The sequence below is a fragment of the Hippoglossus hippoglossus genome, chromosome 19 (genome assembly GCF_009819705.1).
Source record: "Hippoglossus hippoglossus isolate fHipHip1 chromosome 19, fHipHip1.pri, whole genome shotgun sequence".
In the NCBI taxonomy this organism is placed as follows: Eukaryota; Metazoa; Chordata; class Actinopteri; order Pleuronectiformes; family Pleuronectidae; genus Hippoglossus; species Hippoglossus hippoglossus.
Genome location: NC_047169.1, coordinates 20,231,378 through 20,255,226, shown reverse-complemented (window position 1 = coordinate 20,255,226; position 23,849 = coordinate 20,231,378). Strand labels below are relative to the sequence as shown.

Below are 23,849 nucleotides of genomic sequence, written 5' to 3'. Positions count from 1 at the left end.
TAAGTATGCAGTGTCATGACTACGGAGGATTGGCTTCATGAATAGAAATGTGTTTCTACAAAAGACAGAGAGAGCTGAATTCCAGCCCTGACATATTCATTGGAAGCTACGGTTTTCCCGTCTTCTCTGACCTCCCGGTTAAATAGGGAATAGAAGACAAAAGATTTAGATGTATATTATCCTCCTCTCTACTGGGATAAAACATTGGGGACTTTTCACGCCCTTCTATGATTTTTTTGTACAATTTCCACTTTGTTTAGCTTTTGGCCCTTTTTCAATTACTATGAATTAAAAAAGGTGATTTCCTTTACCAAAGGATTTCCTGCCTCAGCAGCAGCAGTGCCGCAAAGCCTGAAGCACAACAGCCGACGACACTTGACAAGGTGTGCTCAATTCGCTTCAGGCGAGAGGTGTGAGTGAGACAAATCTGAATATTGATTGAGGCCATTTAATCCACCTCGGCGCCTATTGATATGTCAATCATCCTGCTCCATCTAGTAAAGCGCATCAGTCTCACGAGCGGAACAGTGGCCCAAGGACACCTCTCTTTTCTGTCATGTTTTAATTGCTGTTGGCACTGCGCGCCGTGACTCATGGTAATGAGTTAATGTAGTCATCGAGATTTACTGAGCAGCCACAGGCCACAGACTTCCTGCCGAGAATAGTGCACCATAGAATATGGCTCTATTAACATTTCAGCAAAGTGCCACTAGTCACATCGGCTGCACTGATCACAGCAATTGTGATTAATTTTGTTGCCTGCCACATCAGACTGGAGGAAGCTAGGTGGGTGAGGGGGAACTTGGGAAGAGGTTTATGGCACTATATGTGGGCAGTTGAATATTTCATCATGATTGCATCTCACGGGGAAATAAATCCTTTTCTCTTGGTGCAATTTCCTCTTCTTTCAATTCACACACACTACGCTATATGCCTAAGAAGTACACACTACCCTTGGAAGTCATGTTTTTATTGTTTCATAGCGCAGAATTAAAGGAGATTAGAGTGCAAGGTTGACAAGAGTTTGAGGGAAATGTCTCAAAAACTATTGAATGAATTGATGTGACAACTTTCAAAACAAGCAACGATTAAAAGCAAGGAGATGCACACCCTTCAGATTGTCTCTCTAGACCTATTGTGTTTTTTCACACCATATTTTTGTTGACCAATCATCGAGAGATACCTTTCCAAGTAATATTGCCACCTAGTTTGCTAAGAATTGTCTGGAGAAGAGGAAGTGCAAAGATTCTGAGGCTCGGACTGATAAACAAGAGTTGCCAAAAGCTTCATGTTAATCACAAGGGCACTCTTAAAAAACACCCACGTGACACGATACCGACAATTTGTCAGAAGAGACTTTGACGTCAGCTGGAAGAAGCTCTTCATGGTGATGAGGCCAAAACTCAGCTCTTTGGTCTATGAGTCACCCTGACGTGAATGTTGTCGAGCTGTTGAATGCATTTTTATATTCACTGTACTTTCTTCAAATACATGTTCACTTCACAAGAAGCAGGTAATGAAATTTAGCATTTAATAACACTTTGGGTGACACCGTTGTATGTTTTCCTTAATTAAAATGTCCTGAAATTGGTCAAGGAGGACAGTTCTGACAGCGCACTGTACCGAACACAATCTGCACACATTCACTGGGGAACACTTCTTCATAGAAGGCTAAACATATCAGTGTTATTTTTAGCCCTTTGATTTAGTAATTATTCACTTATAATCCAAATTTGATTTTGAAAGGGTAACTGTCCTAAAACTATGAAGAGAGGACAGAAGGCCTGCAGCCTCCATAGCTGAATGTGCTTGATTAGAAAGTGTCATGTGAATTTAGTAATCTAATTTTGATTTATTTTGGGTGGGACCAGAAATTATTGCCCTAGGCCTTCCTGAAGGCGACGGAAATCTCACTGGGTTTAGCCTTTTTTTTTGTCGAGGGGTTTGATCTACCTGAGCAGATCAGAGACTTCAGTCAGTCAAACAGCACAGACGGCAAAGTGATGGGATGGCTGATGACAAGGTAGAGAGAAAAAATTCTAAAAATGAAACTGACAGGTGTAATAGCGGAATGTAAATTGCTCTGATATTCATATTCATGTCAATTGTTCGATTGTTCAAAGTGATTTTAGACTTTCAAGGATGATTTGCAGTTTGGGTAACGTTGCCTCCAATCTAGCTGTTAAACTAGCAGGCGAGCAACTGTTCAGAGATTTGATTTTCCAGATTAATGTTGAAAGACAGATTAATGTTGAAAGAACTTGCTGATTTCATAACGTTCTGCTTAAATCTGAATCAATTATACTTCTGGACATGAATATTGGATAATTGATCTAAGCTAGGATTTCAACATTGAAACATGTTGGAGCATTTATATCTTTTTAAGTATCGCTATACTTTGAATAAGCTTTAAACTGGTGACCAGATGGGTTTTTAGGGGACATAACCCCCTCAGTTGTATTTTTTGCTCCATCTGTTAAAGGTTTATTTAGAAAAATAGCAACAACAACAAAATCTTTGGATGAGTTACAAGTGAGTGGATGGTCAATGAGAGGGGGGACAGATCGAGGGGGGTGGTAGCAGGGGGGGGCTGAAAAACAGTGACTCATTCCACAGCAAGAAGACAGAGGAGTAGGATGCAGAAAATGTATACACGCATCATTTCAGATTAGATGTCAGGTAACTGGATAAAGCGTCTGTGGAGTTAAAGAGCAACCATCTGAATACCCCTATTCTCACCTTGCCCCTTCCAAACATTGCATTCAGGGAACATAAAAAGCACAACGGGCCCCCTTCTAGAGACGGTATTTGGTGTGTCTATTCTGGGCTACCATAGAAACAGGGTGGTGCAAAATGGCAGACTCCACGGAAAAAGACCTACTGCTCATGTAGAGATAATGGGCTCATTCTTAACGGACAAAAACATAATTATTCTTCATTTCTACACTGTTGGAAACTATTAATATTATATTTAGTTACTGTTGAGTTATAACCTTCACTGAGACAAAAACAAAATGAACAGAGAGGAAAAACTATAGAATTAATTTCCAGAGATGCAACGTGCAGTTAATTCCAAAATGACGAGTTTTGCATTTGTCAGATGTACAAATATATAAATGATCATTTTTGACCTTTACTCCCGATCCTAGAAATCTAGGAACGATTTTTGGAACCTGTTGGGAAGAACAACACGCTGCATATTGAGGAGGTACTTGGGAGAACAGAGCAGGAAGAGGCCAGTCTGCAGATTGCAAGGTGATGGGACTGCCGGCTCCTGTGATTGGAGAGGAAACGCTCCCCATTGTGCGAAATTACATCTGCGCTGCCAAACTATTTCAAAAATATTCCAGACTTGTGAAGAGACCCGGGGGAATCTCTCTTGCTCCCCTTTCATAATGCAAACCGCCAATAGCTGAGGATGCCTGCTTGTTGCTTTTGTTCTTTTCGTTGGCAAAACCCATCAAACTCTCAGACAAACAGTTATTGGGTGGTGTGCAAACGAGGCTTCTCTTTCTTCTCCTACCATCACAGAATGAAAGATGACTGAAGTGGAAAAAAATGACTGTTAGTACTATTTTAACTGCGTATAAACTGGTGAAGCATTGTAATTATGCAGCGGAGCCAGGCATGTGATGTTTACCCGGGGAAACGGCTGCAGAAATGTGCAACACGTACATGTCACAAGATGAAATACAATGGGTCTTCATGGGTCTGTTTAAATATTACATTCTGCAGCTCCGCAGTCAACGCGCTCCCTCTGCCTTTCACAAAGTGTCATATTTCATGTTGGCATGCGTTTCAGTCAAATGAGAGCGAGTCAGGTTGATAGATCGAGGGTCTGTAGAGATGATGCATTTCCCCTGTGATTGCTTTCATAGCCATTACTCACAGCAAAGGGTGATTAGTAGTACGGCAGCTGACACCTCGGCCTGCGCCCGCGTGACGCAGCCGTCTCTTCGGAGGGTCCGGTTACCACTGCCACAACACTGATCTTTGATTGCCAGGCTCAATCAATAGGCCAAAAATAATGGATTGCGTGCATTCCTATCAATCAACCTGCCAGGAGGAAGGAAGTCATGAAGGACAGCCAGCAAGCCGTGCTATTTGTGAGAAAGCCTGCGTGACTTTTAGAAAAATCACTCAGATTCTGTCTGTTGGAAGTCATTGTGTTACCTGTCAGTGGTATTTTGGGAGGAATGTGTCTGTGCTGTCCTTCAGCAGTCACTGCAGGTAATGAGGGAGAGGGCAGCGCTGACAAAATGTGAGCTTGACCCTTTAACTGAGGGAACATCCACTGACACCAGCCGTTTGCAGACACTGATTTGGGCCATGAGGGCCGTCACTAACACAAGTCACTAACCCGCTCCTGAGCTACAATGTAATGTGAATTCCTGATTTCGGATCAAGGCTGTTAAACACAAAATGTTGCCACACATGGTGTCATGGTGTCACGAGTTCAGCCCAGCTTGCTAGTTGCAGCCATTGTACATCCTAATTATAATAATTATAGCTTCATTGACTGGTAGTGCAACCAGGTAATTCAGCAGATGAGAGTGAGATGACTTTTAAAGACAAGGCCCTTTGAATATGTCAATGTCGTTCTTCGGAAAAAAAGAAACGCAAGATAGACAGAAACTTAAAGTTAAAAGTTTTTTGTTGTAGCTTTTGTTCTGTGAGCCTGTGTCTCTGGGTGCTGAGTTATCACTCCACTGCCATCACTCTGTTAATAAAGTAATTTATAAAGACTGACTCACTCTCTAAACCATCACAACTGCCGTAGTCAATATGAGCGAGTCATTAATAAAGGATAATGGGCTTACACTGACAAAGTATTCAATATGTTCACCAACTAGTCACTGGCTGGATCTGTCTGCTGTTTGGTGCTGAGCAGGTAGTGTACAGTGGGTTTTAGGGTTTTCTTTGCCACTGCGGCTGACAACAGCTTAGCGACGAACTTATGAAGCCAAGGGGATCAGCAGATTTGGGTGGTAATTCTCTGTAGGCTCATCACTACAAGCGACTCAATTCACTTGGTCACAATGTATTTTGCATTGTTATGCTATACTATGTTATTAGAGGAATATAGTTTATAACAGATTTAGTTTTTTTTCTATAAATTTAATAATTTTAAATAAATTTGAGATAAAAATGTGATATAACATCTACTTCCATGCAAATGGGTGGCCTGTCCAGATTCACACGGATTGGCAAAATGACAAGTACTGATCTGCAAATAGAATCCAAGATGGAAGCCTAGGGTCACTGCATTGGACGATGTCATCATCCAGATGAGCCATAAGGCCTCCTGAAACTGGTCGTGCCCTTGGTTGGTCCCATCGCCCTGGTGGCTCAACCAAAACGACCAATTTAGACATTAGGTCTTTCACATAACGCTTATTGTGCATTAATCACCAGTCCATTGTGTCTCAACACGACACACTGTGGATTTAGAGATAATCTTTTCAGACCTTTAATTAGAAGACAGAAATTAGAACATCAGCACAACCATAACGTTATAACTAAAAGGCTAATGAGCTAGCTAAAAGGCTTGAAGTCAATGAACTGCAAGCACAGAAGATATCATCCTTTGGAAACACTTCCCATTTTTTACTATATTTCCCTGGGGGCTTTGTGGCAGCTGCATGGCTGATTCCTCCCGGTTTAATTTATTATATTCATGCTACTCCAGATTGCTGTGTCTGCCAGATAGACCACCATGGCCAAGAGAGAGGCTGAGGAGGGAAGAGTGGGAAGTCATATGGGGTTTGGAGCGGAATCTGGTCCAACTGTAGTCCAGAATACAGAACTGGACTATATCAATTCCCTATGCTGCTCAGGTGGGTTTGAGTGCTCACAAGTAATTATCGAGATAATTCAATCTAACTTCCAGCGAGCAAATATTGACTCACTCTCTTATAAACATTTAATATGTTGATTCTGGGTGATGAAAGGACCAGACACTAATTACAAGAGATTACCGAGTAATATTTGAGGTGATTAATAATGTAAAAGTAAAACTTTTTGCCTGTATCATTTCCTCAACCCTCCTCCTGGCACAAAAGGAAAGTGTCTGAATTAGTGTTTGCGAAGTAGAGCTACGGGGTGAGATCCGCTGCCACGTGACTCTCCCCACCCAGGGAGGGAAGACAGGCACATAGTTTATTACCCGTCCCTATGAGGGCTGCAAAAGAGTTCCCGGGCTGTTTAGACTGAACCTGATGCAGTATTGATGGCACTGGTGAGGCTGGCACAGACAATGCTCCGAGAAGACGGATCGATGCCAAATCAAGGGAATAGAGGCAGTTTAGTGAAGGGAGCACAAATGAAGTACATCTTCTTTATGTGGTTTAGAATGGACAAAAAACTTTACAAGGTAGGCCACAAAATGCAGCCTGACACTGAGCAGACATGAGAGAGAGGAAGCTTCCTTGCATCCAAATCAAAGTCCACTTGTTTATGGACAGCCAAGTTTTTTCGCGGTGTCACAACATCTTACATCACTGTCACGTTGCTGCCGTCTTCGTGCGTGGCTTGACCGCTATCAGCTGACTATCATAATTAAAGGACTGAGCCAGCAAACATGGGCTCGGGCAGCAGAGTGTGGTAGCATGGATAGAGGAGCAGTTTTTACACTAACACCTCGAGTGCTTTGCTGTCAGCCGTTGCGCTTCATTGCCCACATCCGCAGGAGTCAACTCTCTCTGCAGGGCCCTTTTGTGCTTTTCCACCATCAACTCCCCCAGAGAAAACGCTGCCTGGAAATCGCATCGAAATAAGATGGGCACAGTATTTTTTTTATTTCAGGTTTCTATCCAAATGGAGTTTAAATTTAAATTTTAAACTTAATGTGGCATTTAAATTTGATGATTTGACTCTAAATACTTATTTAGACTCCAAAATAGCACTCAAGTTGCCGTCAGCAGGTCTGGAGACAGACTGCTGAGAATCATCAGCAAAATAAATACAAATACACCCAACCTCGTAATGTGTTCTTTCAGAAGATCCACCCCAAAATTCATAGACGAGCATTGCTAACGTAATAACACAATTGAGGAATCCAGACCATTTTATATGCAGTAGAAGAAGAAAACAAGCCTTTCAACTCTCCCCACTATTGCCAGTCTGGCCACTGGAACTTTAATTCTCAGAGGGCCTCTCGTGAGCCACCACACCTGTGGGCAGACTGTTAAAACACCCATAAAGTTTGGACTCCCCCCCATCAGTCTCTTTGCCCCATACTTTTGACATTAGATGTTCTTTCTGTGCTTTCACCCTTTAATTTCGCCACCAATCTCTCATCTGCACTCCCAATTAATTCTTAACTCCACTCTTTCTGTTTGCAATGGAATAGTCGACTGCCAATTATCCTCGCCCCTTGTTATCCGTAAACCTGCACCATCCACTCACATTGGCCAAATTTACTGTCTTGGACACAAGCACGTAGTTGATTGGCTGGAGAAGTTTGTGACTTAACCAGAGCAAGCAATTTAGTTTATTTCCCATTTACAGTGCCAAGCTTGACTTGAAGTGCCCTAAAGGGAGCCCTGTGGTGTCTCAACACATGCAAACAGGATTTTGTTTAAACCTCGCGTTTAATAGGTCTGTTGTTGGGAGTGGATGTAATGCTGAAGCCATTGTGCAGCAAAATCATTTCTTTTTAAATCAAGTAAAAAAACGTGTTTCAAAACATGAACTAAGTTGGAGCTACAGCTGTTGCTTCATATAACAATATATAATATATATAATATTATCATAAGCAACTGAAGCCATCTGTTCCTTTACGACATTGAAAACATGGGAAAACCCATTTCTCTGATGAATTAGTATTCCATTCAGAAACTAGCACTGATTCCCACGACACTTCCAGTGTATGTTATTTAAACCCTTGCTGATTTATTGTTTGTCCTGTAGCAGCATTGTTTATAGCATTATTACACTGTCTGGTTACTGTTGGCGGCTTCTTTCGGCTAACGTTATGACAAATATAAAACTCAGTTGATGTTTGTGTCAGCCTTGCACATATTACTCTGGGATTCAAATCACAGAATATGTCATGACCCTGAGCTCTTGGATTTTCTGTTGGGCAATTTTGATATTGCACATTGTTCTTGTGTTTGTATTTGGTTTGTATTGCTTGTTTATTCTGAGTTTGTCTGTGTGTCTTTAGCTTTATTTCCTGTCCTGTTTCCCACCTCTGTGATCATCTGCACCTGACCCTAATGTGTTTTACCTGTGTCCAATCATCCCTGCCTCCCTTGTGTATATAAGTCTCTGTGCTTCCCTTTGTCTGTGTCTGTTCGGCTTGTACCTTATCAGTTGTGTGTTCCAGCTCTTTTGGTTTTCCTAGTGTTTCTCCATATTTAGATTATTTAGATTTAGGTTTTTTTGACTCGGCTTTCTGCAAAAGCCTTGATGGGATTAAAATACCTTTTTGTTTTCTTAGCTAAACTTGTCTTCTGCATTTGGGTCCACCTGCATACCACACCATGACTGTAGAAAATAGAGCTAAGGGCTTAGGCTCATGACAGAATATATGCATTACGGTGTGGTTAGGGGTAAAGAGGTTTTAGTGCCAGTCCATATATGTTGAACAAAATAAATTTAGTAGTACCAAACTGGTACCTTGCAAAACACCGATGTAGGGGTTGCTGTCCCTGCACGGACATAATCTGTAGTTATAGTTTTATAAAAAGAGTCAAAATAACAAGAATTAGTACCATATACGGATTTCTTATCAAATGACTCTCAGCTATAGGGTAGTATGTCTTATAGCTCCATGCACACACTGGCCATGACATTGTATTCCCAGTCAGCTTCTGAAACATCTTGCCTTGCCTCTACTTCTGTCTGCATTCATAGGGGATTTGTAGTGTGAACAAAACAAAACAGACCCGCCAGTACACACTATCTCCAAAGGAAGAAAGACTGAGAGACTGAGAGCATTGACACACTGAGTATCTTCTGTTTTACGTCGGCATATGGATGTTTCAATTCTGCCATATGTGCCTGAGGGGAATTCTCCCTTGAGCTAGCTCTTCCTCTTTCTTCTTTCTGCTCCTCCTCAGGGATCACTGGCCCCCTCCACCACAGCTCCCGTCAGCCCAGGCATGCTAGCTGGGAGCCTTTTCTTTACTGCGTCCTCCCCTGGCTTCTGTCACCAACCGCTGTCTGAGTGTCTCAGCTGAGTCCCTATCTCCCCGTGGCTCCCGCTAGCTCCGCGGTGCACTGTGCCAAATGTGAGGTAATTAAGACACACAAATCTCCTCCACTCGGTTGGGAAGAGGATTGAAAAGCTCATATCTGTCAGAAGCGGCAGCATGCAGCTCATTTGCCTGTTTTTCGAATGTGCTTCAAGGGTGTGCCAATTACTATGTGCATATACTATAGGCAGCATGTGACTCACATGGCAAAAATGCATAGGGATAGTTTTAGAGACAAAAATTGTTCTTGCATCTTGATGATGTTCATAGATTTGACACCGAACTATCATTGGACTGCATCCTGGCTTACAGATATGTACCTTTTATTGAACATCTGATACAACCCTGTCATGATATTTAACTTGTAATACAATTCAGATAACAACCAGTAGTGAATTTGACCTTTTATTAAATCTCAGCCGGTAAGTTTCCCACTTCTGATAAGATTATGGTTTAACAGCAGGTACATAACGGCTCCATAAAAAGTCTGTGAAACCTGTAATGAAATTTAAAAAATGAAATTTCCATTTAAATGCCTCATGCATCCCACAGACACCTCTAGCAGAGAATGGATGGGGTGGGTCACTCTGATTTATGTGCCTGCTAAACCTTTAATAGAATTTCATAAACCTTGGTGTTAGTGGATTTAATGTCACATGATGAACTAAATGTGATTTCAGAGGGGTTCCCTACCTTGAATACAGATTAGAGGGGAAGGTTGATTTTCTTTTTCTAGAATTTAGATGATTTTTGCATAATTAAATATACTCTCCAACACATGCAAAACCACTGGCATGGGTGTACTTATAACAAAGTAAAGAATTACCTTACAGAAATACTAGTTACATCATGCAAAGACCTGTTCCGGTTGATTCATAATGAAGCAGTGTGAGTGACTCCCCCTCCTGTGTTTTCACACCCATATCATATTCCCTCCATGCCTCACTCTGTGGGGGGTTAACAGGCTGGCTCGATATATGTGAGAACACCTCGCTCCATCCGATACACTCCCTTCCCCAATCCGTAATGGCCCCGGGGGAAACTTCATTATTTATCGCTATTGAAGGGGCCTGTCAATTATAATACCTCAGCCCCCCTTGTCTATTACCCCACAGTCTGGCCCAGTAGATTGAATATCTGTAGCATCTATCAGCGATAATTCAAGCGCCACAGCATGTTAAAAGTTCACAGAACCTGCACCTAAACAATGTGGAGGCAATTTGCCGCTATGGTCAGGGATTGCCGAGAACGCTGTGATGTAATGTGCAGCAGGGGAATGGAGTCCGTGACAGCTCAGAGATGTAGACATGGTTGCACTTTATTTCCCCCACCAACAGCTCATGGAGTAGCTTTATCAGCCCATCAGAGCTCCTCTCGGCATGCTAAGTCTCTCGCATCTAATGGTTTTTCAAACTGGAGCCTAATCCCTAAATTTGACAGGGTGTTGATCCCTCAGAGACTCTGCTTGTTGTCAAAGGTTCAGTGTGTAGGATTTAGAGGATTTGTTGATAGATATGGAATATGATATTCATAATTATGTTTTAATTGGTCTATAACCACCTCAAACTAAGAATCATTGCATTTTCATTAGCTTCGACTTACCCCTTCAGATCTACATAGGTAAAGGGGCCTCTTCACACCATGTTGCAGCTCAGTGTTTATACACTTGCCCAGCTTGGACAAACCAATCCCATTCGACATTACATTTCCATTTGAGTGATAAATTAAAGGCCACTGTAAGTTGCCATTCTCAAGGGTAATCAGTCGCTCCTGGCCTCCTTCTCATCCAGCATTAATGCTGCTTTTATACAATATGATTAGTACAAACTAATACACCTTAAAAGCATTACTCAATCCTCAACCACCTCCAGACACTAACCTCTCAGCTGATATCTTTGCTCTGAACCACTTGAGGACATCCAATCTCCCCCAGTTAAGGGCACATCACCGTCCATGGTCGACCCTTTCTCTGACGGCAGCACACACACATGCAAGACAACCATTTAGCGATCCTTCTTCGCTCTCACGCCCCTCTCCGCTCTTATGGTCAATAGCTTATCACCTCCTTCCCTTGGTCCTCTAGTTGAGTGGAAAGCATTAAAAAAACATGGAACAGCCCTACTACATGTACTTCTCCATCTCCTGAGGTCAATTGCACATCATTTCTCCCGTTTAGCCCTCTCACTGAGAACAAGGTATCAGAGATCTTGAATGGCAGCCCTGCTATTATATGCGCTGGACCGTATTTCCACTAACTTCCTCCATACCATATCTTCAACAATTGTTCCAGCAATCACACATGTGTTAAATGCTTCACTAATTTTATGAAGACTCACTTCACCCGGCCCAGGTCAAGAACTATTATCTAATTACTTCCAATCTTAACTAAGGCTATTGAAAGAGCTGCTGCTAAGCAGGTCTCAAAATCCCTCTTACTGAATGCCCTCCTTAATTGAAATTAGAGTGGCTGTAAGAGTGGCCACTCCACTGAAACAGCTCTGTTATCTGTGATAGAAGCCCAAAGGGCAGCTAGAACTGCAGCTCAGTCTTCGTTTCTTATCTTGCGGACCTATCAGCAACATTTGATACATTGAGCAACCGCATCCTGCTCACTGTTCTCTCCAATATAGACACCCTGGGCAAATTACTTTCTTGGTTTCATTGGGGATTCTTTCAATGTGTCATGGCATTGACAAACATCTTTGTCCCTTCCCCTCTACTCAGGGGTGCCACAAGGCTCCTGCTGGGGCACCTTCTCTTTGCAATATGCACAACCTACTTTGTGTCCAATAATATACTTGCATGGTTTCTCTTATCTCTGCTACACAGATCACACACAACTATAACTGTGATTCTCACCAGATCAGCCCAGTTCTGCCACTTTCCACGATACAACATAAGAAAAATCAGGCCTTACCCAACGTTTGGAAAAGGCCGTGGTTATCTGTCACCTTAACTAATACAATTCCATTGCCCTGGCAAGCCTCGCTCCAAACACAGTGAAATACTCAGATAGTCCAGAATGCAGCACTGCGTCTTCTCTTCACTTAGCACCCATCTACTTGACCTTGATCATATGCTCCTCCTTGGTCACCTCACTCGGTGTGGCATTCCTGCTCGTATGCTACCAGGGTAGGTGTGTCCCTCTCTATTTCTCTCTTGGAGACTCATCTCATCCAAGAGCAACTAATGTCCTCTCACCTCTAACAGCCTAACATGCCGAGCTTGCACTTTCAGTGCACTTCTATACCTGATCTGAAACTGTTTTATTAAACAGACTTAGCACTTTGTACTTACTTCAAGGTCTCTAGCTGTACTGAAGTTTTAGTGCTGTCCATCAGTTGTAAGTCGCTTTGGATAAAAGGATCTGCCAAATGAGAATGTAATGTGCTGTATGGATGATGGAATTTTCATCTTGTTCCTCCACTTATTTTTAAGGTTTTCCTCTTAATTTCTCGCCTCTGTATTTAAGACATGATCAAAATTTACATTTTAAGGTTTTGTCGATCCATTTCTCTTAACTTTGCTAATTCACTGAGAGCTACAGGCAAAGGGTGTCTCATAATGATTTGTTATCAGTGGATGCAAAACTAGTGAATTGATTAGGTTCTTAGGCCTACTGTAAATTCATAATGATTACTGATTATCACAACAGGAGACATTTATCTGCCTATAATATGATCAGAGCTGCTAAACTGGGTTGCTAGCCTGATGGCATTTTCTGGGGGCTATGCATGTGTTTCCATTTAATATGTGAATGTGTGCAAATATTACTCACATTGCAGACACAGAAGTTTGTCCAAATTGACACATGATGGGGACATATCTCCCATTAGTGATTAAACAGCTGGGTTTTGGCTAGGATTCTGGTTTGGAATTATGGTAACTGTTGGTAGAGCCAAATAAAACATTTAAAATGTGAATGTCATCCCTGAAGAAACAAAATCGACATCAAAATCATACTGTCTGCACCAACAGACTAACTGCAAACCCTAAACATTGAGGCAGAATCAATGAAAAAATACGAGAGAATGACAGAGCAAATTAACACCAAACTCAAAACACACCCGTTCCCTGTTGCCTTTTCAATTTTTCATGTGCTGGAAATAGATTTGGAGATGGATCCCAACCCAGAGCTGATACATTTTAATTTGATCCCTCCCATGCATCATTATTTGCACAATGCAACTGCAGTCATAGCTTGTGTGCTCGGAATGGCAAGTCTACATTCAAATTCTGCACACAATACCAAAATTTCCCCCCTCGCATACAACAAAAGGCAATCATTCCATTTGTTTTCCCACACAATGACCTGTGGATAATAGTAATACGGGGCTAGAGGTGGATGGAGAGAAAAAAGCGCCCGAGTTATCTGCCTTTCCCAGTCTTTGCCTCTTAGTTATGAATAATAGATTACAGATGAGAGCTGGAGTTTGCCTTGTAGGGAGGTGGGTATAAAGCGGCTTGAGGTCAACACGGCAGAGCCAAGATCTGTTTTTACCATCCCTATCTTAAGCACTTGAAGAAGTATCCTCACAACACCCTTAGCATGACTATTTATAACAGCTGCTGTATCACTCAAAGCAACTCTGTGAAGGACACGACAGTCAAAACACAATGTCGTGCTTTTCAATATGATGAACTGCCCGAGACAGCTCTCCCTTGTCCTTCCCCTGCTAAATATCTGGTAACCCAGTGCAGTGCCCTGCTGTCGTGCACCAAACACATGTTTACCCCTCCTGTTTCAGGCTTGGCCACCTTGGTGCGGAGTGACAATGGCTGATTACCAGGTTGTAGCTATATGGAGGAAACAAACATCCAAACAACTACCATTGTGTAATTTAATAAATGTAATCTGGGCTGAGAGGCAAATTAAACAGGGAAGCTTGAAAAGAGAAAGCTGTTTGATTCAGAGGCTCAACACTGTCCTTTTAGCAGTGGATTAACAGCTTTCAGATCTGCGCCATGTCTTTTAATGAGAGAGGGTGTTCACTGCTCACGTTTGGGCATAAAAAATAAAAAAAATCTATCTAAACTAAACATTGTGTTCAGTTCCCAAAGCGTAAGCTGTGACGGAAAAGAATACAAAAAGTCTCAAGTGTAGAGAAGCTGAAAATTCAAAGACTGGGACCGAAGTCGAAACACAATTCAACTGCCAACCTCTGCTCATCTGCTAACCCGGGAGGCAGAAACAGTCCCCAGGGATGATATATTTGGGGCATAGTTCACAAGTTCGTTTTATTTCCAGGGAGGGCATGGCATTTTAAGTCATCTTATCTTGGATGGACTTGCAGAGGAGGGGTGAAGTCGGTGAGGTAAGGGGCCAAGAAGGGTGTGGATTTAAAGTTGTTAAATGGTCTTTTCATCAGGGAACTGCTCCCTGGGGGAAGAGCCGGAGGACAGAAGAACTTGATTTCCAGACTCCATTCTCAACTTTAAAGGATAACAAATATTCCTCGTAAAAAAAAAGAAGGTAACATTACACTTCTTTAATTTAACTCTGAAGAAAAGACTAGCTAAACAGCAGGAGGAAGGTTTATACACTTTCATTATGCATGTATAAAACTCTTGAGCTAGCTTAATAAACCTAAGCCGCAGAAGCAATCCGCAGATGTGATGCTTCAGCACATGGTGGATTCCACATTCATCAGGCACCCAGCCTCCACTTGAGTTTATTTGTGTACAGGACCCCGTTGACCAAAGATGATGAATAACGAATCTAAAGAAGGGAAATTAGCATGAAAAAGTCCTTGTTTCAACTGATGCATAAAATATCTGCACTTACTTTAATGAGCTGCGATAAAAGTTGCCATGCTGTGCGGTGGGCAGCATCTTGATTGATGCTGCCCATTAAGCGTACACTGCCGTGCCCGAGCAAACATCACAGCAGCCTTGTCAGCCCATTGTCCCCGGCTACCTGCCTGCAAGGACTCTGTCTCGTCTCCTGCCATTTTTAACTGCCAAACTCCTACTCTCCAAATCCCCTTTCCTGTTTAGCTCGCTCACTTTTCACCGCTCAGATATTCCGTTTGCTCCACATCTTTTTGCATATTCCCCGCTCCCGTTTGTCTCCGAGATAAAGCCTTCTTCCTCTTCCCTGCAGCACCTCACTGCCAGACAAATAGCTCCACTTGTTTCAAAGTGGCCACAACAGAAGGACAATGATAAGAGAGCTGTCTCCCAACTGTCATTTCCTCCCTCTGCCCCCACATCTCACATCACTGTAATTGACTGCAGTGTATCGGGAAGTGCTATTGTTCCTCGGGATACGGGAGAGTCTTGTCAGGAATTGTAGGTTGCCTTGTCATTCACTGACCTCAGCGTAGTTTCGGTGGTATTTTGGAAAATGCTACGATGTGTTTGACGCATGTGTTAATGTCTCAACAGAGATAGTCGTTAATTCAGTCCTTGGCTGGAGGACACGCGAGCTTGTGAGTTGTGTAAATGAGGGAGAAGAAGAACTGCAGCTCGGTCTCTTGTGTGGGTGAAAGGCTCGGCAAGTCAGTCTTACATCGGCAACGCAGCTTCTCCTCCGCTCCTCTCTGGTTCTGCTGCAGCTCAAAGTGAATGATAAAACAGCAATGTCACACTCTCTTACTTTACCTTCCAACAGCCACTTAACCCCTAACTGAGCGGGGCTTTACCACGAAAATAAGATCTTCTCTACTTTTTACAGGAGCACCTCGGGTCTATATATCTTGGAATCTGCTGCATATTCAGCAGGAGAGGCTCCAGAGACGGGTCAAGTGATAGAGGTGTCTGATCATCTCTCCATATTGAAATTTGTCTTGATCTCTCTCCCCGTAATGAGTGCTGTGGTCCTGGCCCTGCTCTCTCCTGGACCTTATTAACACTTTCTTAATGGTTATTCTGCAGAGTGCTTAGCCAGCAGGTCACCCGTGCCAGCTCCCCAGAACCTGACCATCAATTTGTATGAGCAGGTACACTGTGCCCGCTGTCAATCAAAATCAGCCACCGAGTGAAACGAGAGCAGCTTGGCTGGATTCTCAGCCCCTAAAAGTGATTTGGGGCCACAGATTGCTCCCTGAAGTGGGACCTGCTTTCAAAGTGTTTAAAGAGGACGTTTTGTCACTGAAGGAAGAAATATATCTTTTGTAGGAGAGAAACCAGTCATGTAGAGGGTAGATTTTTGCGGGACACATTTTCGAGGGGACTGTTATAATGCCTAAGATGGTGGTCATGTGATCCAAGGAGGCCAGATTCGGCCTTGATGACTTTTAGTAAGAGTAGTGGAGAAGCAAACAACACAGCTGTTGTGACTTATTAATATTTAGTGAGTATTTTTCAGAGCAAAAAGAAAATTATGTAAAGTTTGTAGAGAAAGATTCATTTATAAATTTGTTTTTCCATCAAAGCAATGAATTGATTTCAGAAAATCCAAAATAGGAAATTCATGGATGTTCTTGCAATATTAATTCCTGTTATTTGGATTTTGAAAGCCACATCTTTTTGACTCATACGATTTTGGTTTAAATGGATGAATCCAGGTTATAGATGGATAGATACTTTATTGATCCCAGGGGAAATTTAGTCAGAATTAAACATGCTGCCATTCCACTGCAGTGGAATTTGGGCTTTTACCATGAAATAGCTCCAGGAGATCCTTAATAACCTGAATATATGATCACATTGAAAGGCTTTCTGAGATATAATAAATACTGAGAAGAATGAATATAGACACATTGATAAAGTCTATCGTATCTAATAGCTTATTGGCACAGTATCATTACGGCACAGTGCCGAGTGTCAGGTTCAGAGCAGAGCAGCAGTTTGAAGATGATGGCCCATCTGTCCATCCACGTTTGAGGCGTATATTTATTTATTATGAATTATATATGGCTGAATCCCTTATGACATTAGAAGTGATTATATTTGAGAGTTAAAAGCAGCAGTAAGAACAATGTAGATTTAGCTTACAAGCATTTGCACAGTTTCCATAAGTCCTTCTTTCAAATGACCCTTGAAGCTGCTTGTCAAGTCTATGTGGCTCTACAAGATGACTTTAGTGATGATGGTTTTATTTCAGTGTAAAAAGGCTTTGGATGTCACAATAATAGAGGACACATTTTCTCATATAGAGCCTGGAAATGTGACTCTACGTTGAAGTGAGCAACAATTACACCATTTGATTTGCTGGAAAATGTGAGTTTTTACATCAGAGATCTCATTCACCGTCTTCGGCTCGGTGATGCGTCAGAGCTGTTCGCAGCCACTGTATGAATCAGCTGCTGCCTGCGCTTGTTGCTCCTCGTGTACCTTAAACAACACCAAAGGTTTTTTCACGGGCGGATGTTTTCGTCTTCTGCCTCATCAGCCTGGAGTGTTGATTACATGGGCTGCAAATGATGATGCTGCCTGTGGGCTTGTTTTTTCCGCGGCCTCTGATTCACTGGCAGAAACGGGGGATGACTGTCTCGCAGGAGGAGGAAGTGAAACACAGACAGGAGCTCTTTAAACCCTGCCATCTAGTTCTTCTCAACAGGTAAACAAAAAAGGCCAAATAAGAGGCAAACAGCTGCTAGTGCGTCGCAGCAGAACCAAATGATTGGCATTGGCTTTGTTTGCTTCCCCCCCCCCAAGTCCTTTCCCCTTGATAGTCTCCACGGCCTCCTCCTACTGCAATGTTGTACACTACAACTTGCTACAGCAACACAACACCAATTAGTGGCTCTTGCACTCGTTAATGTGCTGAAATTGCACTGTAAATAAAAGTTGTGTGATAACATCCCCCACTAATTCCGATGCTTCATAAAAACAATAATTGTCCGCCATGAAAACCAATTTGACTTGGTGCACAGGGCCGAATTATAAATTGGGCTTAGCAAGGTAATGGAGTATAGCACACGCTAAGTCAAGGATGGAGGCTTTGTCTGAAGTAATCACTTCTCCGGATGCTGCGGCTTGGCTGCGTTTTACATCAACAAGACTGACATATGGAAAAATAATTAAAATGGACGCATTCAACCAATAACAGCTGGCAAGCAGCATTTTTAATACACTATCGTATTTGCATGCTGGCTGTCAATCCACTCCCCTGTCTGGGGCAGAAAAACTCCAATCAATCAAGGTGTTAGGGTTGTAATCCAGCAACATCAGTGGCAGCGAGTCTCAATCTCACAACCTGCACGCTCGTCTTGAACACGCCCGAGCGCAGAGAAATATGACAACGTGACAGTGATTTACAGTGGGGAGCTTGAGTCTGTGACAGCGAGCGAAAGGAAAAGTACACTGCAGTTCTTCTGTGACAAGAACAATTAATATAAGGATGCGATTGGGCCTCGGCCTGCGTCGGCCAGAAGCGATGATGCGGTGTGTTCGCTGCATCCCCACTGCCAGCAAACAGGGCAAAGCAGGGTTGCTCCAGCTCCCGCTTATCTATCTTATGAGATTATGTTTCCCGGAGAACTTTTTATACAATTACTGGCGACTCTGAAGCTTCAAACTGAGTTCTGCAGTTTTTACACCCAAGGCAGTGTAACAGTGCGCTGCCCATCTGACAGCAGCACATACACACACAACAAACCAGCGAGCATCCTCATTAGTTTGGCTCAGTTTGACAGAAGCCTCAACCTCGCTGCCTCCTAATTTTGGACAAGGGGACAAAAGAATACACAGGAGCAAAGGAATGTGTGAGGCGGCGCATCGATCTGGACAGATGGCCGAGGGGACGGGAGCAAGGTAAGCAGCTGTGCATGCTAAATAAAGTTCAGCGTCACTAAAAGATTGTCACCCTGGGAAAACACAAGGCCAGAGATAAGGAAAAAAAAAATGTCGGAATGCGTAGCAGTATTTCTGGTGTTCACCACTGTTTGGTTAAGTTTTGAGCAAAGGGAGATGGTGCAGGGAGCAGATGGACACACCCTCCCTCACACTACACCTGACTCCATTCTGTTACAGTGGGATTCAGAGGGAATCGTGGAAGTGAGAAAAGCAAATGGTCTGTGAACTGCTGTGAATTATAAAGACATGTCGGTGGTGTTGATTAATCCTATAAAAGTTGCTATTGCAAGGAGCACGTGTGGAATTCATGCTTTCATAATAAACGTTTCATCTGAACTGTACTTGTATCATATTTCTTTGGTTCCATATTTAACACAAACAAACAATTAAATGCTTCCATCAGCCCAAATAACAAATGTAGCTCTTTGTGAGTTATTCACTGTTTTGACATTTGATAAATCCCACAGGCCCACATGTGAATGTAATGTGATGTTCTGTTCCTGAAATTGATGTTTCCGGCTGTGCCTCACAAGGGTAGATCGGGTCGTCCACTAATCAGAATGTCGGCGGTTCGATTACAGCCCCCCCCCCCCCCCTTCCTACTTGCCGCAGTGTCCTTGAGCAAGATACTGAATCTGGCTGCTGTCCCGGCAGTGTACGGTTTGATGTGTTATGGAGAAAGTGCTGCACATAGTATGATTGTGTGTGTGAATTGCAAAGCTGTGCTACAATATCAAGATGCAACCACAAAAAGCCAGAATTCAGTGCAGTCAAATCGTTTTTTTTAAATGAGGAGTGTGACCCAAACCTTTCACTCAACTAGAAAATCGTGTGTCTAATACTGCGACAATGCCACAGTGTGTGGATGGTTTTTTTTGCAGCTGAGGGAACTCACAAAAGGACATAAAGAGGATAAGTATGCAATTGTCTCTCAGCAACAAAGCAAAATGTGTTCCTGAAGATTGTCTACATATGTATTTAATTTGCAAAAAATGTCCTGAAAGCAAAATCCACAAGCTGCTTTAGACTGATTGAAATCATTCACTGTTAAGTTCACTGCGGAGATGACGTGACTGTCAAAATCAAAAAAACAATTTCAGAAATGACTGATGTCATTATTCATCCAAAAATAATTGAAATATTGTTTCTGTCTTCGCTGATTAGTGGCCACTAATTGCCATTAATGCTGCATTGTGGGATAATTTTGATCCACCACACCCGGTATATAGTAACTCTCAGTAGATATAAAGACAACACATGAGCGGACGTTATTTAAATGGACAGAATTTTTTATATATAGTGCTTTTTCTAATCAAAGCTCTTTACACAACAAGTCGCATTCAGCCATTCACACACACACACACTATATAGAGTGACTAATTACTAATAAATTACAGTCTTTGGATGTTTGTGTCAACTTCATACTCAGACATCGAACAGCTTTTGAAAGTGACGGAGGCTTCCTGCCACATTTCGAGCCCCAAGCGTGACTTGGGAAAAGGTTATTTCGGATTTATCAGTAAAATAAAGGTGTCGATATTAATCCTAGCAGCTCACTGTGTGCTGCTGTTTCTCCCACCTTCTCACTAGATTTTAAACTATATTTTAAACTGATCCGATGACAAAAACTGCCTCAACTGTGTCTATATCTTGTCGTCTAGAAAGAAACCATCGAATTTCTTAAAGCCACTTCACAATAAAAGCCTATTTTTGTTCCTCTTTAGTTCGACAACAACACATTCAAAACCTGGTAAGAGTTTGCGTGCATAGCTTGGAATTGGGACACAGCTAAAAACATTTTTGTGTAGCCCAGAGATGGCGACAACAAGTTCACGGCCCCATTGCTTAAAGTTGCTAAAAGGCATTTTATGAAATGTAGGACACTGCCAACTGCAATAGAGGCACACGGGGTGAGCGGAGGGGAAGGCTGCGCACCAAAAGGGTAAATGTTGCCAAAGTAACTCTGAGTGAATTTGGATTTCAGCGTCCCTCCCCAGTGCTCGTGGCTGATCTTGTTAAGAATCCAGCACACGGCTTGTTTTTGTATCCCACCGTACAGATGTGAAGCATCCAGCTGCTCTGACGCTCAGCAACAGCCCCTGACCTCACCTGTCCTCCCCAAGGGCTGCGCTGCAACACACACACACACACACACAGCTTGCCATATAATTAACCAAACACACTCTCAATCTGTATAATTAAGCACCTTAACAGACGCATATTCAAGCCAGAGGACACCACCATGAGTCCTAAACCTTGTTCTGTCAGTGCGGCGTAAAAAAACGTACAGTATGTTCTGAAAAGGCTCACCCGAGACATAGCAAAGAAGACAACATCTGTTTTCGGATTCATGTGGAAACTGAATTTTTCCACTGGCTGACCAGTGAATATGTATTTGCATTTGTTTGTTTTTTTCACCCAGCATTGTTACTCTCAGCCAGAGCAAACCAAGCTGTGCAAACCTCTTGAAAAAGTAATGAGGCCCGGTATGATTTAAATTCAACTGGACTGTTTGCTGGCTGGTAACCTTAACACGCTTCCTCCTCCTCCTCCTCACCGCTGCAGCTTCACGTCAGCCCACGTGCTCACCGCTCGGGAGGTTCAAATCCACCCATGGGTTTTTTGGCCGGGGGTCAAGAGACAGATTTAGTGATTTACTGACAATTTCCAAATCATTAAAAGGGGAAGATTAACGACTATGTGTTGTCAGGAACACGGAGTACACTGTAGGAAGGAGCAATTTATATCCTTCAATCAGTCAAGGAGAGAAGCATAATATTATGCAGCTGAGTCGGTTCTGCTCTTGTGCGTATGAAGAGTGCTCTTAACAGACGATGAGAGCACGGGGGAGGCTTGGTTAAACTGTTCATTTCTCTCTACCACCCTGAAGTGATATATGCTAAAGATTACACAGAGCAGCGGCAATATCCTAACCAAACTTCAGACCAGTGTTTCATTGATTTTGGGATTCAAACCACAGTAATACCTGCCTCTGGGCACAAGACAGCTGAGCAGATCCGCTGGATAGAAGAATACTGTTAAACAACTGAGGCTCTTGTACATGCTTCACATTTCTTTTCCTTTTTTTTTTTTTTTTTTTTTTTGAGAGAGAGATTTCAGCATCAGCGGACCTTTCCAAAAATCTCCATCTGTCCTGCTTCATTTTTTATTTTTTTTTGGGCAGCAGAGGAATCAAAGGCTACCGGCTGCAAGAAAAACACCGATTTGACTGCACAGATGCTAAACCGCTGCTGTTGTGACAAAATATATGGCCTTAGTTGCCGGAGTGCTGTTATTGTGATATTTGTACAGAGGGAATTTGTTTAAATGAATCTGGATTCATAAAACCTCATCATTTTTCTCTCATTAGTCATCTTGTGCTCATCTACAGTGGGGGTTTTTTTCTTTTTCTGGCTGCATATGAATACCATTGTGACACGCACCTCCTCTGGGGATGAAAACAAACAAAGCGAGGAGGAAAAACAGAAAATTTCATCTAAACATAAGTGCAATGGTTCCTCATTAGAAAGGAGAGGGAAGAGAAGCTTCCAGGCCCCTGCAGCTTTGCGCACTTGGAAACAAACACGTGATACCTTGCTAAACAAGATCAGTTACCACCACACATGTCTGCAAAACAACACATAAATCCGAGGTATAATAAGGGTCTTATTTTATATCATAAAGGTATGTTTTAAAGCAAAGATAGGTCATCAGAAGCTGTAATTAAGATAATGAACAGAATCAGCAGGTTTTGATGCAAAGATGAGGAGTGGAAAATACATCGTGTTCGCTGTAGTGGAGCCAGAATTATATTTATATCATGCAGATTTCTTTACTGAAAGATGAAGACACAATGAACCAGCGCAGGCATTCTCGCTGTGTCACAAACGCATTCAATTAAACATTCGAAAGCGGCATCAGGTAAAGGAGCTCACCTCGCGACCGCCTCGAGGTGACACACACACACACACACTGGGTTTGATTTGTGGAGCCCAAATGGATGGAATAAATCACAAGAGCTGAGCCAACATGGCTGCATACTAATCAGTGCATTACCCATGGGGAAACTCTGGCCCTGACTAATGGCTGCGTTGGTTTGTGTGTGTGTGTGTGTTGTGGATGTGTTCGGAGTCACCTACTCCACGCCTCGGCTGCACGTCAGCAGGAGTTCAGGTGAATTGTTTCGGACGGAAATTGAATCTGGAAACTTTTCACCTCCGTCTGTGTCTTGCTCATCACCAGCGTTGCGAGTGGAACATAACGTAATGGTGGCGGTTTGCTTTCATCGGGTATATCGAGCACAGACAAGAGGAGTTCATTCAATCTCCTGTGTGAGAAGAAAAGAAGAAAGGAACGAAAAAGAAAAAGACACTTTACCTTTCTGATGGCCCCGACCTAATGTCACGAAGCCAGAGGAGATGAAGTTGTGAAGGTCAGCGCCTCCGCCTCCGCTGCTCCTGATGCTCTCCTTTCCATAGTGGAGACCTGGTCACGCACAAACACACACACACAAACACACACACACACACAAAGAGGCAGGCATGCGGGACCACCACACAGGGACATGTAGAACATACATACATATGTGTGGAAGCACACGGGGGATACATGCACACAGGTACACAGCACACAGATACAAACATCAAGCAGACATACACAGACAGCGTTAGTTTATCCTCATCAGTTAAGCGTCAGTAGCATTAGCAAGACACCTAATATATTGGTTTCCAGTATGGGGGTGTGGAACCTCTGGAAAAAGACCAGAGCAGGAACATATATTCATCTATGTTTGATGAAACATGTTGTTTTCTTTCTGTTTTCTCAGGATAATTTTCATAAAATACAGACAAAATGTGACTGGTTGGTTTTATAAGGTATGCAACAGATGTTAAAGGGTCACAAGTAGAT

The 23,849-nt window shown here is 42.6% G+C and overlaps 1 protein-coding gene across 9 annotated transcripts in view; it reads right to left on the bottom strand.

Annotated features, from left to right (window-relative positions):
- LOC117752701 (protein shisa-6) overlaps positions 1-23,849 on the bottom strand; it is a 69,539-nt gene that overhangs the window by 32,756 nt on the left and 12,934 nt on the right. For all 9 annotated transcript variants that reach the window (XM_034570267.1, XM_034570268.1, XM_034570266.1 and 6 more), the window contains exon 4: positions 23,319-23,426. In XM_034570267.1, coding sequence (XP_034426158.1) covers positions 23,319-23,426 — 108 coding nt within the window. The remainder of the gene's footprint in view (positions 1-23,318; positions 23,427-23,849) is intronic.